Below are 18,762 nucleotides of genomic sequence, written 5' to 3'. Positions count from 1 at the left end.
AAAAAAAAAAAAAAAAAAAAAATCCTTTACTCCTTCACTCTTTGAATCAGTTCACATTCTATTAAATACTATTTCCAGGCCACCAGTTCTAAAATTCAAATATCAGTTTGCGAAGTTATAATTCCGTCTAGATTTATCTCCCTTGACTTGACATGTATTCTACTTAACAAAGGCAAACATAATTCAGTAATAATGATTGAGAGACGGTTTTAAATTCTATGCTGTTCACAAATAACTTCCTGCTTATTAGAGAAAAACGAAGCTAGCATTGATATTTGAAGATAATGAATAATGAGGACAGGGTGAAAATTTACAATGGTGATCATAGTGATTGGTTAAAATATAATTAAATAAAGGAAAGTCTAAAATGAAGTATTAAGACTTGGCTTGAATGATTTGGAAATAATTATTACAGGCTGTATAAAATAATCAGATTACTCCAGTTATTGGTGTTGTTTTTAGTAATTTAATAACTGAGTAGTTTCATATTTTACACTGCTGAAGAATAGTAAGTTGCTGTGTAGTACTATATTAGATATTCAAGCTGTGAGTTTCTCATTTCTTTTAGGAGTACACTGTGATTTAGTTAAATGATTTGGGCCAAAATGGAAAAGAAGGGCACAATCAAGAAATGGAAGCACATTGTGACCAGTGGTGTATAACATCTGATAGTTGAGTCAGTATACTGATACCAGTGACTATGCAATGTGTTGTTCCACTTTTAAGATAAGTGTGGTGTGATTTGAAGATGTGGCTGCTATTTCTAGATGGCTGAGTGATTGTGCAGAAATTTTGTGATAAGACTTGTTTAATAAGGTTGTTGATATATTGGTTTTTATTTTAATACATTGATAGGTGTGTTATTTAACAAAGACCATAAATGGGATTACTCTTTATAAGATAAACTAAAAGAAAATATATCTGAAAGAGCTTTTGGATTCTTCAGTGATTATCTCAAATGTTAAAACTGTCATAGAGGGTCACTTTCTTGGCTATTTAGACAAATCACTGCTAAAATGTTGGTGGTGACATCACAGGTGACTAAAAATATTATGTCATTAAGGTAATGTAAGAGTTTTTGAAAAGCTACTGTAGAAAAAAGAACTTGATATTTGAATTTTTTTTTCACTTTGTAAAAGGAGATAGCATAAAAGGAACGATTCCTTTTTTTTTTTTGTGTGGTGACAACAAAAGAAAGAAGAAATACTTGTCTCTATTTTACATTTGTTAGCCCCTTGGATGCATTTTATTGTGGCTCACAACCTGAGGTCTGAATTGTTGATGCATTCTAATGTTTTTGTACACTGTGAGCAGATCATTCTGCAATTATATTATGGGTTCATTTGACTAGATTTAACCGGTTACAGAAGACCTATATCTAAATCCAAAATCTTCATTATAGTTTTGTATATAGTAGAATATAATATGTTAAGTGTTGGGTTAGGTTATCTACATTCCATCTCTGTTGTGTGAGTGTACAGCAACACATTCATTGATGTCATGCGAATCAAAAGATTGCTTCTCATTTTCTTTTACAAAATAGTTTTGGCCATGGTACATTTGTCATATTCCAAAACTTGACCTAGCCCACCACCCCTGGTTACAAAAAAAAAAAAAAATTACAGATATTTCCATTTCAGTTGGTTGCTATTTATGAAAAGTTAGCAAAATATCTGGAGTAGTCAGTGGTGATAACTTAAATGTTTTTATAAAATGTTTTTTATATTAGGCTGTATCTTACTATAAAAATTGCCATAACTTTTCAAGAAAAGATTGAAGAAACAGGGAAATCTGGAAAATAGAAGGCTTGCTCAAGTTTTAAGCAAGGATGGTTTCTATATCTCCTAGAAACTGTATTACTACCTGATCCTGAAAAACAGTAGGTAATGATAGCGGATGTTTTTCAGGTATTAAAGTGTTGGTCTTATCTATCATTTACGTCTTAGTATTCTCAAAATACTAACTTCCTTCAGGTTTCACAATATGGTGATCAGAAAGTGGCATTTTGTAAAACCTAGAGCCAAAGACCTGAAGAAGTTTGGTGCTAACATGATTAAAGTTGTTACTGATATTTCTTGGAGTTAAAAAAAAAAAAATACTTCAGTAATTTCAAGAAATGAATTTACACTGGCCCAAATATGTAAACATTTCTGATAGTTGGTGTAGCAACAACTATGCTTTTGCATTTGTTGAATGGGTGGGTTGAGGAAACCTGAATTAATGAAAGTACTGCTATTATATCCCCTACTCTATTGTTAATTATACTAATTATTAATATTCTATTGTTGGTTACATTAATTAATTATTAATTCTATGTTAATTACACACTGCTAAGTGAAATCTTTTATAAGCGTTTGCTGGTATTCTAAAGTTGGCTGTTAGTGACAGTATAACAATTATCTCCTGATTGTTATGATAACCCTGTGTCCCCTGTCATGTGACATATCTACTTGCAAATATAGACAGGTGTTCACGATATTTCAAACATAGCAGGGAACTTTGAACATGTGACATCTAGGGACATTATCACCTGGTTTAACCAAACTGTCTTTCTCACTGTAATTAGCCATGCTTTTTAAGCAAGCAATTACATGGATCCCTGAGCCCTACTTTTCTCTATAAATGGAAGTGTTTGTGCTGACTTAACCAGTTGTGAGTTACCTCTAACCTGCTACTGACTAGTCAGGCTGTTTAAATAAAAATTGGTGGTGGGGTTTGTATGCTACTTTATCTTTGTGTATAAGAATGGCTGAGCTGTATTGTCATATAGACCTGCATAGAAACTTATGTTCTTTCACCCCACGTAGTAAAGTGTTGCACAACCTTGCTGTAAAATGTGTATGTTGTATTCTCTTTAAACACTCAGACTACTGTTGACAGAAACTTAGTCTTCACCAATTATTATTTACTTAATTGAATTAATATATTTTGTTGAAAAGATTTGTCCTTATTGTTCTGTAACCTTGTCTCGTTTAATTTATTATCTGATGTTATTTCTGTAGATTACAATGTAGCAGCACATACACTGTTTATTGAGTCAACTTCATGTTGTTGGTTGTCACTTTTTTTCTCCTTCATTCCCAACAAAAGGTTTCTACCTTACCTATTTCACCTACAGTTTGTACAGCCCCCTGTTAAGTGCTCACTTTAGTTTTCAGCAGCATTAGCATGGTGAGGGCAAAGGGAATTTTTATATTTACAACATATAGGCATAGGTGTGGCTGTGTGATAAAAAGTTTGCTTCCCAACCATGTGGCTTTGGGTTCAGTCCTTCTGTGTGGCACCTTGGGTAAATGTCCTCTACTATAGCTTTGGACTGACCAAAGCCTTGTGAGTGGACTTGGTTGATAGAAACTTAAAGAAGTCTGTTATGTGTGTGTGCATATGTATGTCACCCACCACCACTTCACAACTGACTGAAAAAGTACCAAGCTAAAAAAAAAAAAAATGCTGTGGGCAATACATTTGACTAAAGTTCTTCAAGATGGTGTTCTAACATGGCTGCAGCTTAATGGTTAAAACAAGTAAAAAGAAGAAAATGAAATTAATCTCAATCTTTCAAGGATGATAATGTTAATATCAGCTGGAGCATAAGTTATGCTACGGAAAAAATAATGGCATTGTAACAATTGTCAAAAAAAGAATAACATGTCCATTGGTGCAGCATTCTGTTGTTCAGAGAAGACTTGAGGCTGGATGCACCAATTATACCAACGTTTGAGTCTTTATTGGGCATAATCTTAATACGTAAAACAGAGTTTGTGTGTGCTCCTTATGGATTCGAAAACTGAGTTGCCAATTTTGACGTATGAGGTATCAGGATTCAGTAATCTTTTAGCTACGAAATAAAGTATGTTTTTTGCACAACAACTCCTTTTTACTACAAAAATAATCTCAGAAACAAGGTCAGGTCGTACGATTTTGAGGTATTTAACTAAGGGAGGCAACTCTGCTTCCACTAACTTTATCTTACATAGAACATAATGAGAAAATGTTTAAAATACATAGGGTTTTACCAGTGAATGGAGCTTCGAAGATATACTGTTAACTTTATTAGTATTATTTACTAGATAATCTTTTAATGTGAAGTATGTTTGTCTGTGTTTTGTTTAGTCGAGAGTTAACTCTGATGTAGCACACCCATCACATACTTCTATTTTTTTGTTTTCTTCCTGAAATACTGTAAACCTGTGCTTTCCTTTTGATGAAAGGATATGTTTTAAGAGAGATTTGGCTGCTATTCGTAGTAGCTCAAGTTACTACAGACATGCGTGTGTGTGTGTTTTGTTGTGGTGAAAATACTTTTTCTCCGAATATTTTGCACAATAATTTAAGAAATCTGGACATATTTATAAAGAAGAGTTGTTTGCTTCATACTCTTCGTGTGCCAATTTTGCCCATAAGACAGGAACAAATAATACAATGTGGCTGTAGGTCATAACACCAGAGCAATGCCGAGGTGCATTGCTAGTATATGCTAAGTTCAATAGGTCTTCAGTTACAAAAGGGAAATTTTTAGAATTAATTTGTGTTAGAGTGTGATACGTTAAGAACAATGTTGTTGGCACTCTGTCGCTTACGGCGTTGAGGGTTCCAGTTGATCCGATCAACGGAACAGCCTGCTCGTGAAATTAACGTGCAAGTGGCTGAGCACTCCAGACACATGTACCCTTAACGTAGTTCTCGGGGATATTCAGCATGACAAGGCTGACCCTTTGAATTACAGGCACAACAGAAACAGGAAGTAAGAGATAGTTGTGGTGAAAGAGTACAGCAGGGTTCGCCACCATTCCCTGCCGGAGCTTCGTGGAGCTTTAGGTGTTTTCGCTCAATAAACACTCACAACGCCCGGTCTGGGAATCGAAACCACGATCCTATGACCGCGAGTCCGCTGCCCTAACCACTGGGCCATTGTGCCTCCACATTAATAACAATGTATTAGTGCTATACTGTAATAAGCAAATGGGTAAGTCCAATGTTCCAATAAGTTTCAAAATTTGTGACTGATTCATAGTATAGAATTGTACAGTGTTCTTGTTGAGGTTTTAGCTGATTTGGTATCACTCTGCAAATATCTTCAGAATATTTGTTTCAATGCAATGCAAGCATCACACTTTGTCAAGGTAAAACTTAACCATTTGCTATATCTTGGTGATATTGTTCACTGGAGTGAAAAGAGCTTCTTTCCTCTCAGTCAAGTGTAGGTACTAAAATTAATTATTGCTTTCATTCTGAATGTGTGCTTCCATTTAGAGGTTTCCAGATGAACTAAAAGAATGAGCACCTATAAGTCCCCATGCTATTGCCAAATGTAACCAATTCTGAACTTGGAGTTGACAATGTTTCATTGCCTTTTTGTTTACTTTACTTCCCTTTTTTCTATGCTTGCATGGGTTCAATGAATGTTATTTAAGGCATTGTTTTACAACTGGATGCCCTTCCTGATGATAACCCTTACCTGTTTTCCAAGCAAGGGATCACAAGGGATAGTCAACATCAAGAATGACCAAACTGTAATGAAAGTAAATATTTTAAATGTGAATCAAAATGTTGAGCAGAACAAGAAAGCAAAACAGAAGTATGTTGCTACTTGAGAAACAACTAAAAATGTTACTCCAACAGTATTACAACAATATTTGAATTAAAAATTTATATCTGAAAAAGTAAGGTGTCTCAATTAAATTATTTTCCAATATGTAACACTTTTTACTTAGAAAAAAGTGACTTTGAAGAACTTTCAGCTGCTGTTCATATGTAGAACAGCTCAAGCTTCTATTGCTGATACAATGTGAATTTAGCCTTATGAATTGCATTGGAATTAAATCAAAGAACAGACTTGAAGTATCTCACTGAAATGATTTGATAATTATGAATTTCTGTTGGATGTTAAATGTTTGAACAGTGTGTATAGTAAGTAGATTATTGATGTATACATTGCTATGGCTTCTATTAAGCAGACGGTTAATAAATCTATCAGATGAAAGGTTTCACATAAGCATCTTGACACCCAAGGCTGCCAGAAAGAGTGCTTCAGCTCCTGAAAGGGTAAAGAAACCCCATTCTTATATACCCAGTATTAGGGTCTCAGTGAGATTAGTCATTATCAGAAATCTTCTGAACTGCTCACTGGAATAGTATTTTGATGAAACTATTTCTATGGACATCAAAGAAATGAGAGGTAATAAGGTACAACTCTTTGTAGACCATGGAACTTGAACCAGTGTAGGAATCTGGCTTTGTAGTAAGGAAAGTTTTGATATTCTTAGCGTTATTTTCAAACACTAAATAGTTTATTTTGGGACACTAGGTTTTATTCTGGATCATAATAATGGTAGTTTGATTACCATTCATTTCAAGACCTGACACTGCACCTAAGTATTGTGGTACATACCACTACTCACCAGTGTTCATGAATGAGTGATATAATGGTGTAATAAAAGAAATGTTGAAGAAAACCAAAATATAGTTTAGAGATGGTTCTAGCAAGAACATAAATACCAGAAATAATCCTTCACAACATACATGGGTACAACCCATATCAATTTGTTTTTGGAAGAGATCCCAACCTGCCTTCCTTTCTAAGTGAAAAATTTCATTAATCATAAGATATTTTCACCTGTGAAGTTGTAGCAAATAACTTGAATGTTATATATGTATGCTAGATAGAGGTTCAGGTAGTACGAGTCTTCAGAGAAAGTAAGACATTACACTTTGTCCCCAAGTTGGGACAAGTATGGCACAGTCTTAGAAAAATGCTGATATGGTTCTTAGTAAAAGGAATGTGTGTTAGAGAGTTTGGCCTTGGAACTCTGAGGATGGGAAAATAAGCACTTGTTAAATATGGAGTCATGTGTGTAAAGGTGCATCCATCACATTTAATGCCCTGTCTGAAAGTATATAAAAGTTGTTTAGAAGATAATACATCAAATAAGTGTTATGAAAGTGCCAAAGTATTTATTTAACCCCTTCATTACCAACCCAGCTGAAACTGGCTCTGGCTCTGAGTACAAATGTCTTGTTTCCATAAGTTTTGAATTAAAATCTTCCACCAAACCTTAGTCACAATTTATGTTCCTAACACTAGCTGAATGATAACTAAGTTATTTTACTAAATTCTTTATTATATTTAAAGTAATTGAAAGAAACACAGCATCTCAAAGTAAATACAGTAACGAAAGGCTTAAGTAGAGAACTATCTTGATGTTGAACTGGAAACAATTAATGTTGAAAAGTATCAAACCACAAGATCTAAAAATAAACCATTAAAACAAAAATCTGTTCTGAAGATGATCGTGTTTTCCAAACCAGGAAAAACTATTTAATGCAAACTTGTAAATAATGAGGATGCAGAATGGAGGTGAATGGATGTAAGAAGCCAGATTGGTAAAGTAAAAGGTAAAAATAAATATTTAATACATGTTATGGAATATGGGGAACCATTCTTTTGTTCGATTTTGAACATGGTGTATCTGAATGGCAAGTAAATAAGGACAAAGTTGTGGAGCTTTTTCTTCACTTCCTCCAGTATTAACTTGAAAAAGACAAAGAAAAAATAACTTTAAAGTTGGACTGAGAATCATTTATATGCAGATGCCTGACCAAGATCATCCCAACATATCTACAAGATGGATTTATACTAATAAAATGTCAAAGTAGTAACGCTGGACTTTGTGGTAAGAGGTTAATAATATTAGGAAGGACTCTCTCACATGTTCCGAAGAGGATCTACATGAAGCATTAGGAACTAAGGCACCACATGGTCTGATATGCAAATCAATGAATATTAAGACTGTATTTTTTACAAAGATTTCTTAGATCCTCCACATGTGACATTTGTACTCCTAAGTTATATATGTTTTAAAATGTGTATATAGCATAAATGATGCTTGAAGATCCTGGAATCTGACAATTAGAGGAATTAATGAAATTAGGAGTAGTAGCCTCATTAAGTGTGATCAGGCAATATCTACATAGGATTCTGGAAAAAAAACAAAACTGCATGGTATCATTGTTTATGTGAATGCTTTGTATGTTAAAAAGTCTTTTGAACCCAAATTATAGACAGGCTTCATAAATTCAAATAAATCTGAAGCAACCACAGAATTCCAGTATGTAGGATGAGATATTTAAAGGGGTGGTGAAGGTGACACAGTGACACACTTTGTGCTTATTATGGAAGCTGTATTTTAATGTGTGTGTGGTTATTGTACTGTAGTTGTTCCACAAACATGCTTGCTTTCTCATTTCTTTGTCATTGAGATGTTTCAATAGTCTGGTGACTATGACCTTTGTAAATTACTTGTAAAAGTTGAGATAACTCTTTACTCTTTTACTTGTTTCAGTCATTTGACTGTGGCCATGCTGGAGCACCGCCTTTAGTCTAGCAAATCGACCCCAGGACTTATTCTTTGGAAGCCTAGTGCTTATTCTATCAGTCTCTTTTGCCGAACCACTAAGTTACGGGGACATAAACACACCAGCATCGGTTGTCAAGCAATGTTGGGGGGACAAACACAGTCACACACATACATTCATATATATATATATATATATATATATATATATATATATATATATATATATATATATATACATACATATAAACATAGATACGACTGGCTTCTTTCAGTTTCCGTCTACCAAATCCACTCACAAGGCTTTGGTTGGCCCGAAGCTATAGTAGAAGACACTTGCTCAAGGTGCCACGCAGTGGGACTGAACCCGGAACCATGTGGTTGGTAAGCAAGCTACTTACCACACAGCCACTCCTGCACCTAAGAGGCATACGGGGAAAATAGTTTCTCAAACCTTCCTTACCACCCTTCTTATAAAGCGAGATGGTATTTGACTTCTTCCACATCATTATTTTCCCATCTTTCAAATATCAGTTGTAATGTACAATGAAGATTTTCCTCAGTTGCTCTTAACTCTTTATCATTTTTTGTTGTTAGACCATCTCTCCTTGGAACTTTATCTCTCTTTATCAGCTTTAAAGCATTGTCTATTTCACTGACCAGAATGAGTGGTATTTCTTCCAAAATTTGTGGTAGTAGATGATTGAGCATCACGTTGGTTTTAAAAGGTTAGAAAAGAGCAGCAGGGTGGGAAACATGTTAGAAAATTTGGATTGGGAGAGAACTTAGAGGAGATCATGGCAAAGGCAAAAGGACTCTACATTGGGAACAGCTGTTCAACAAAAGTTTGGATTTAAATGAACCTGGAAGACCTTAAATACTCACCACTGAAATGAGATTGATTAAATCCTGGTCAACAAATGATGTAATAATGCCTGTTGTGGTGCCATTCAACACTGGTTATGGCCATCATTTGCTATGGAGGATGATTGTCAATGACAAAATTAGAGAGAAAAAGGCACTGCCCATCTTGATGAAGAACCAATGCATCAAGGTCTTCAATGTGATATAGTTACAAGATGCTATCAAGAAGGAAACCCGAAGTCAGCTTAAAGAAACTGATAATTATGATTCACTGATTGTGAAAATGAAAAGCTGCATGTAAGATGTAAGAAACAAGGAAAATGCTAGCGAAATAGAATACACAAATTCATTAATATGATGAAATATAGCAAAATCTTAAATCCCAAATTTCAAATTAAGTAGTAATTTCTTGAAACTATACAGATGTTTCCAAAACTACACAAACCTATCTACACACATGTATATGCACACTGTGGGATTTTCAAAAGCAAACCTTTTCTTTTCAAAGACTCTCGTGTGTAATCTTGTGAAATTATTTGGTAATAGGAATGTAGTTCAAGTCAGATGTATGAATTGTTGATGCTGTTGTTAATCTGAGGCTTCTAATCCATATTTCATTGATTAAATAATATATTCTCTTTTGCTTATTAGAGATTATGTGATTATATGAAAAAGTATTAGTTTGACCTAATATGACATTTTAAAACATTAGTCTTAATTTTCTATAGATTAACAGATTTATCCTTTTTTTTTTTTTTTTTTTTTTTTGAAATTGTTAGTAATATTACAGAGATATACTTGCATGGCAAGTATTTTTGATCTGAGACCATGTTGAAACTAAAATGATTGCAGTATGGTCACAGTTTTGAGTGATTAAAGTTTTGACATCATATTCCAAATAATAATTAAGTGAAGTTAATAGTCATTGTGTGTTTCTGAATGCATAAATCATGTCATCCACACCGCAGTCATTTTAGTAAATATATATCAAAGATTTTCTAATAATTATACACATTTGTCCATCATGGAAAAGAAAGAAAGTTTTAGACAAACAAATGTCTAAACATTTCTGTTATGTAAACTGAAGTAAATCAACTTTTGTATAGGAGCTTTTCAGGATGTTTGTTTTATATTTTAACTTAAATAAATGATGCTTAAAAAATATTTTGCTACATACAGTCCCCAGAAAATTTAAAGAAGTCACTCAACCTGTTCCAAATAGCACTGAATCTAATACCTCATTTTTAAAAAAATTGGCACATTTTAAGTCCTGAATCTCAGGATGTAAAACAAGTGCCACAACTCCTTTTAATATCTAATCCAACATACAGGGATTTTGCTGCTTTAGATTCATTTGAATTTATGAAGTCTGTCTATAATTTGGGTTCAGAAGAACCTTTAACATCCAAACAGAACGCATTCACATGCACACCAGTGATACCATGCTTCATGTGATAAAGTTGCTACAATGTTCACAGAAGTTGTTAAACATTCCTAATCTCAGCCTGAAGAGGTATTGAGGTAGACATTCAAAGAACATCTCACATGGCTGACTTTATTAGGTGTTACCTCTCCTAAGATTCAGGACTTAAAACATGTGCCAATTAGAAAAGAAAAATGATAGAAAGGAATAAGATTCAGCTGCTGTTTTGAACTGGCTGAGTGACTGCTTTAAGTTTTTGTGGGGCTGGTATGCACCAACGTATTTTTAAACATTATTTAAGTAAAAATATTAAACAAACCTCCTAGTTTACATTGCAGAGGTGTTGAGACATTTGTCTACAACTTTGTATTTCTCTTCCCTGATGTACAAAAATATATAATTATTAGAAAATTTTTGTCAGTTTAAAAAAAAAAATAATATAAATTGTTAATGTTGGGAAACATCAATTCTGCCATGACAACAATATATCCAAAGGGACTGTTTATTGCACCTACAACTGGAATGGAAATTGCTCTCATAAGTTTCTAAAGTTATGTTTTTACCTGGCATTCTTTCACTCTGTTCTTGTGATATTGATGTTTAAGTGTTTTGGTTTCTTATACAAAATTTAATTTATAAACAGACACAAACATTGAGTGTCCTTGTATGTATATTATTTAAGATATTTCAAATTATCTAAACTTCTTACATCTTTCTTTTGTAATTCTCTTTTTAACTATTTCAGATGGATTACTTGACCAAGATCAGGAAACCTTAAGTGAACGAGTTGCAATTTTAGAAAAGAAAGTACAACTGCAAGGGGATGAAATAGTTTGCCTTAAAAGTGCCCTTGCTGATGTGATTCGCAAACTAAACCAGGTCCAGGAATCTGGTAAAGGTAAGCCATTTTAATGGTTTGTATTTTAATCTTTTATCTAAAAATTATTCACAGATGTATTAACAAATTGCAATAGAAATATGTTCCAATAAAGTTCTATAGTTTGTCATTTCTATACAAGAAGAATTAAGACACAGATATTAAACTAAGTGAACATTGCTTCTTATCTCACCAGTCTCCACTTTCTAACCACTTATTCCAATATTTCATGTGTTCTGGTTTCAACTTCATTTTGGCAGGATTAAAATTTTTAGTATAATTTGACAAGCCGTCAGCACTTGGGAAAATGTAGAATGACAAAATACCTATGTTGTGGTAGGAACTAATGGTTTATGACTGAAATTTTATACTGACCAGGCCTTCAAAACGTATCTATTTTCTATCACTAAGCTTCAACATGATCTTTGTCGTCTCACAAATTTATGAAAACAATCACTCCTTCACATTGGAAAATGTCTATAAAATCTGGAACTTGCCGAACATGTTGCAAACTGAAATCTTTCTTTTATTTTTAAACTGATTAAAGCCATTTGTTTTTTTAAATGACATCCATTGACTTCATAGGATTAAAGATTTCTGTTACTCTAAACAAATACATGTAAACTGTCATATATGAATTTTCACACTTACACCTGCAAAGATAATACAAGAGTCACTTTGACAAGTCACATGTCCTCACTTTTTGCTATTTTTGGAAATCTGTCTCTGGCACATTCTGATTGAGTTAATCTCTTTGAATTTTGTGAGTTTTTCTCTTTTCTATGCAATTGAGTGATTATACATTTATTACCCTATTGACAATGGTCAATATGAGAGATTTCATGGAGTTACTTGGAAGGCAATAAGGCTATACTTTCACTCAAATAAAATGCATGATCTCATTGGAATAACATTTTAAACCTTGTCTTGGATTCAAACCTGACATTATTAGAATACTTTAAGGCGGTGAGCTGGCAGAATTGTAAGCATGCCGGGCAAAATGCTTAGCGTCATTTCATGTCTTTACATTCTGAGTTCAAATTTGACTATGGTCAACTTAGCTTGTCATCCTTTCAGGGTTGATGAAATATATACCAGTTACATACTGGGGTTGATGTAATTGACTAACCCCCTCTCCTAAATTTCAGTCCTTGTGCATTTAGTAGAAAGGATTATTATGATGCTTTCAACTTTTATTTTCTTGCTTAATTAGTAACTAAGGAAGGAGCTGTTCTTTAAAGAAATAAATCTTTCAGTCCAAAATAGACTGGTGGAACCAGTATACCACATGCAATAGAATTAAATAAAAAAAAAAGGTGGTGCTCCAGCATGACCGCAGTCAAATGACTGAAACAAGTAAAAGAGTATACAGTACTAGAAGGAAGAATTGATTTGTCTTGCAATTAATGATTTAGCTCCTTTTGGTTTTTGTAAAGGGCCTACTTTACAATCTGATGGTGTCTGATGATGACAAAGATTGTGGGTATAATAATAATGACACTACCTGAATTTTATGCTATAAGTGAAATATTTACTGCTTCTCCTCATTTCAACTGTAGACCAAAGAGAACAATGAAAGCAACTTCTCACCTCGATCTTTGAACAATTTCAAATTATTGCTTGCTGTATATATTATCTTTTTGAGTATTGCTCTAAAATTACCTCACCTTTGTTTCTTTTCCTTTTTTTGTATCTGTGTCTATCTTTATAGAATTCTACTTTAGTGAATATTGTTAATTTATTTTTACATTATTATGTTGTATTGTTTGTAGTATGCAATCAATGAGTTCTCCTGCTTATAAAACCCAAATATTAAGTCGTAATTTTGTTTCCTTAAACGATTTGATCTGTCAGTTTTTTTTGCTAAATACGTCTCCTGCAGTTATCAAACTATAACAGCTGAATCTTATATGGTCATCACAATCAATGACCACAAACTTAATGATGGAAATGTTAATAATCTTGCAGTTCTACCCAAAAAATCTCCAACTGTTTTCATTGGAAAAAGAATTTTTGAAATGGATCTGAAGTAATATTTCCTAAGCCTTAAATAGCAGACATTTAAAAATTTGCTGTAAACCTGTACAGTACTCTAGAATTACATATATATTAATAAACAGCAGTAACTGTGCAGGATGCATTTTATTACTTAACACGCAACATATTGATGAAGATTGTGCTCAAAAAATTCTATTGTCTTCCTGTGTTCTGGTTGTTGTTCACCTTGAGACAAATGATGCCAATTTTTTAGTCAATGAAGGAATCTTGGTTTCTCTCAGGCAATTTGTACCTGCTCATTAAGTTCTATCAACAAGGATTTATATATCACAGAGGTCTTGGACCCAAATATAGACTTAAATATAATATTTGTATTGTAAATAATCAACAAGTAACTTATATACTATTGCATGTTTTTAATTGTACTTATCTTATATACCTACAACTAGAGAATCTTTGGACTTCCATAACAGTGATAGTAAACATACTGAAAGATGGGAACAAATGGCATGAAGTGGGAGAGGGGTACTAGAAACTAGTGCATTGTCTCATATTGGCCTGTTAGAAACCTGTAACCAGTGAGGCTGTTGTCCACAAATTGTGATTTGAAATTAATAAAATTCCCATTAAAGTCGAAGTGATGGAAAGGGTAATAACTGTACATCATCTCGAAACACTATATAACAGCAATAAATTAAACAGCATTACTGCACATATTAAATTCAGACAACAAAGAGCACATTGTGCAAATTGTAAAGAATAAAAATGTTTCATTTTACTGTCAGCTTTAATATGGCAAGTTTGTGGAAATAATTGAAAACTATTCTTAATGCTTTACAAGATTTAATCTCATTCCTCTAATTCTGAGTCCAAATACTAACTGGAATGACTGTTGTTCATCTCTCTAGAATCACAAAAGTATTATAATAATGCCAATTCGATCAACTCTAGCTATTGTCCATAAACACTGACCTTATGCAATACCACCTTTATCATAATTACTGTTCTTTGTCTCATAATCACTTGTAAGGCATGCATATTTAAGTTGCTAAATTATATATAATACTTTTAATCCTTGTTAGAGTTGGGATGGAAGAAGGTGCTCTGAGGTAAAAAATGTATTCTAAATGAATATGGAATATTATAGTCAACGTTTGTGTTGGTTTTTTTTTATAAAGCTAAGACTTAGAAGTTTTCTGATGTTGTTTGTAGTTAAAGAGTGCAAGATCTAATTACTCATTTAGCAGTATTATAAATAATTTTTATTATCATGTTAGAGGAATAAAACTAATTTCTAATTTATATGGTAAGTTTGATATATTAGTGTATTTGTGTAAAAAAAAAAAAAAAAAAATGGTGTGGGACAAGCTTTATAGTGTAGAAGGTACTCTCTCAACAAATTGAGTCTTTGGCTTGGTTTCAATTTCAGGTACAATCAATTCATACTTCACTGGGAAAAAATGGGAATGATCATTTAATGTCTGTTTTTCATGCTGGCATGGGTTGGATGGTTTGACAAGAGCTGTCCAGCCTCCAGATGCCAGAATAGACAATTGGAGGCTGGACAGTTCCTGTCAAACTGTCCAACCCATGCCAGCATGGAAAACGAATGGTAAACAAAGATAATATAACCTTCAATATTTTCTCTAGTTAGAATAAATATCCAGAAGAAACCAGTACCCATCCTGTATTTAATCCCTATTTTAAAACACATTAACTATTGTTTCTTGAATTTTAAGAATATTTTCTTATTTTTTAGTGTTGCAAAATAACATTCTGCCTTCCAAGCCTGCATTTAAGTCTGCGTCTCGGCGTGGGGAAAAAAAAGCAGTGCACTTAAGTCCAGTGGATAGTATTCATAGTGCTCCCCACCGAAGTACAACTCCTCCAGCTAGGACATCTCCATCACATAAAGCTAACAATGCCAATCTTAAGAAATGGTCATCACTATCAACAACCACAGAACTTAATGATGGAAATGTTAAACCATTTAGGTCAGTTAATTTATTATTATCATTATTATTATTCATAAATATTATGCTATTTTCTTTCTTTGCTCTTCGTTTATTTTACAGATTACTAAAATGAAACTGATTTTGTATTTATTAACTACATTTGGTTTTGAATTTTTTAATTAAAATTTTTTTTTTAATAGTAATTTCTGATTTCAACTTCAATAGTCCCATAATTTTCAGAGTTGAAGCTTGGACCAATGGGAGTTGAAACATGGACCAATGGGAATATCATGCAAGGCCTTGAGGGCTTCAGCATGTAGGTCAGGTATTATGGGAGACTGAGCCTTCTCTTCTCACGTGCTTCAAGTCTGGGAAGATGTATTATTATAAAATAAATATGAGAGGAAGCTTAATGTTATATATATATTAACCCTCCTTTCATAATTGTTAATATAACAAATATATTTACATAATTGCATGTCTTCTTATATGAAGGCAGTTCCTAACAAGTGCTGAAGTGATACACATGAAAAACTGAAATATCTGATTTGCTTTTATCACTTTGAGAGTTGGAATAAGAGACAGGGAACAGAGCCAGAAATTGTACAAAGCAGCTATTCTTCTCTTGATAACATAAGTAAAATAGTGTCAAGTAGCACAGCAGCATTTAAAAATAAATTAAAACACATTTTTGTCAATGTTTATCCAATCAACAATACTTTTATATTTTTCATATGGAACTACATTTTTAACAAATTGATTGCAATCTTTTATTTTGTCTAAAAATTCAGGACAGCTATGTGGAATGTATATTTTAGTCATCAGAGGATTCTTAACTGTACATTGCATAATTTTTCCCTGTTCTGATCACATTATTTATTACAGAAAACACTATTATGTCTTTCATTGTAATGAGCCAAAAATATTTTTTCATTTTTTTTTTTTACTTAGTTTTGTGGTGTCCAAACTTTTTAGGAGCCAAAAATCTCTTTATAACCTCATCAAATAATTGATCAATATTTGCAACTTACTTTCAAATGCATTGGTGTGACTTCATTGCAAACTGTTCAACACTTGGTCATATTCTGTCTAGTTTTCTGTCTATTTAAAGTTAACTTTTTACAGCACTAAATATGAGAGAGATCTTTTGAAATTCTCCACTTTTTCACTGATTTCACCATTTTCTTTGAGGTTTCTCAGCAAGGCCTTTGCATCTTCAGTTACAAATTTGTAGTTTTTTTTTTTTTGTTCTATATTTGTAATAAGGTTTCGTATTCCAAGTTTGACTTCTGCTGCATTAGTATTGTCATTCTTTGTCTCCAGAATCAGTTTGTTCATGTACAAATCATAAATACATTTTCCCAAAATTATTTTCAAAGAATTGTTTCAGCAGTCTTGGTAGTGTTCAGTTTCAAATCAGCAAAGATGTAAAGAATTTTTTCAACTATCGAAAGTGTTGACAAAAAAGAAATCTGGTATTATCATGCTCTCATAGCTTTTTGTATTCCACTCTGGCAATGTCACAAAATTCTTTCAGCTGTGTTACATAAACTGTTTGAAAATGTTCACAATAACTGCTTTGATATCAACAGTTGTTTGGAGACTGTTATGTACAATGTGTACACCACAGCCAATGCCAACAAAGTTTCTTCCAAGTTGAGTTTTTAATTGGTAAAATATGCTATGCTTTAATGTTTTATACTGCCAAAATTTTATACTCCACAAAATCCATCTTTTCCTATCAACCCAAGTGTGATTATCAATTACTATGACTGAAGCATTAGTCAAGATCTCAGCTGTCTTACCTGTAACTTGTGACTTTGACCAAGAATGTAATATGAAATTATGTAAAGTGTTATTTAAAAACCTTTTTGATTTGAAGAATCCCGGAAAAGTGTCACAAAATTTGTTCCTACTAGGTCTTTAGCAAGATCAGGTTCAGCCACTGGTACATTTTCATTTAAAACGTCAGCTTCACATTTTGTCTGTTACATGAAACCATGACTCAAAAATTTTTTTAGACCAATTTTGATGAACAGTTGCCTGTCTTGAAACTGATTTCATTAGAAATATGATAGCAAAAGAGGCTTCTTCAGCAATCACTAACTGTCCCAATTTGTTGACATTTGTAAAACAAATATCTAATCATAAGAAACTAGCAATAACAGTTGTCTTGTGTTTTGGGGATATCAAATAATCATAGATATCTAACCTATTTCTATGTACCTCAGAACTCTACAAAGTCCTGATTGCATTTTACCTAGTCCACATAAAGTATTTTAGAAACAAGTAATACTCCTTGGGTTCTTTGTAAATGTTCATGTCTTCTGGAATTGTAAAAATAGATCAAATTCTTTTCCCATGGATCATTGGCATAGTCAAGTGGTACATGAGATATGAGCTACCCCAATACATTTATTCATTGGTATGAAAATCTTGGACACACCAACACCAAAATAAATTTATACAATCAATAACAACATATCCAAAGAAAGAAAAAAAATGACAGCAATGAAATATGCAAATTAAATTGTTACCATGATGCAACAAGGAATATTCATCATCATTATTAGTTAATGTCTGTTTTCCATACTGGCATGGGTTGGAGGATTTGACAGGAGCTGGCAAGTCAGAGGACTGCACCACGTTCTACTGTCTGCTCTGACATGGTTTCTACAGTTGGATCCCCTTCCTAATGCCAACCGCTTAATAGTGTACTGGTTGTTTTTACGTGACACCATCACTGGCAAGGTCACCAAATAACTTGCAAGACAGACCCCCTTCAATACACTGCACTTTCACAACCTTATATTGCTAGATATCTTGGTCTGTCATCTCCTCTGTTATGCTAAATGTCTTGAGATTGGCCCTCATTACTTCATCCCTTATCCCCCTGGGTCTCTCTCTTCTACAGATTCCACCCACTTTAAGCAGTCAGTACTTTTTTTATATTTATTTCATTATTACTTTATCCCAAAATCCATGTTCTTTATGTGTGCATGGGCTCAGAAAAAAAATATTTCAAACAGCCCAGAATATGGGACAACATTGTTAAACTAACAGTCTCAGTGAAACTAGAACATTTGGTAACCCTATGGATAGATATAATAAAGCACATAATCTGATTAAATGAATACAGCTACTTCTCCAAGAGGAAAAAAAATCTGCAGCAAATTTGTGTAATCGTGTGGAAGGGAAGTTACTCTGGTTTGAAAGTTTGAATACACAGATTTGTAACTGCTAAAATATCCATTTTATAAGCTGGAAATAATATAATATAATATAATATAA

General features: G+C 33.1%; 1 protein-coding gene across 1 annotated transcript in view; it reads left to right on the top strand.

The window, feature by feature from the left end:
• The window catches only part of LOC106869890 (echinoderm microtubule-associated protein-like 2), a 374,285-nt gene that overhangs the window by 80,378 nt on the left and 275,145 nt on the right, over positions 1–18,762 (top strand). The window contains exons 4-5 of the mRNA XM_052971985.1: positions 11,387–11,539; positions 15,276–15,510. Of these exons, the coding sequence (XP_052827945.1) occupies positions 11,387–11,539; positions 15,276–15,510 (388 nt within the window). The remainder of the gene's footprint in view (positions 1–11,386; positions 11,540–15,275; positions 15,511–18,762) is intronic.

This window comes from Octopus bimaculoides, chromosome 11 (genome assembly GCF_001194135.2).
Source record: "Octopus bimaculoides isolate UCB-OBI-ISO-001 chromosome 11, ASM119413v2, whole genome shotgun sequence".
Lineage (NCBI taxonomy): Eukaryota > Metazoa > Mollusca > Cephalopoda > Octopoda > Octopodidae > Octopus > Octopus bimaculoides.
The sequence above is the reverse complement of the archived record's forward strand: the minus strand, read 5'-3'. Positions and strand labels throughout refer to the sequence as shown.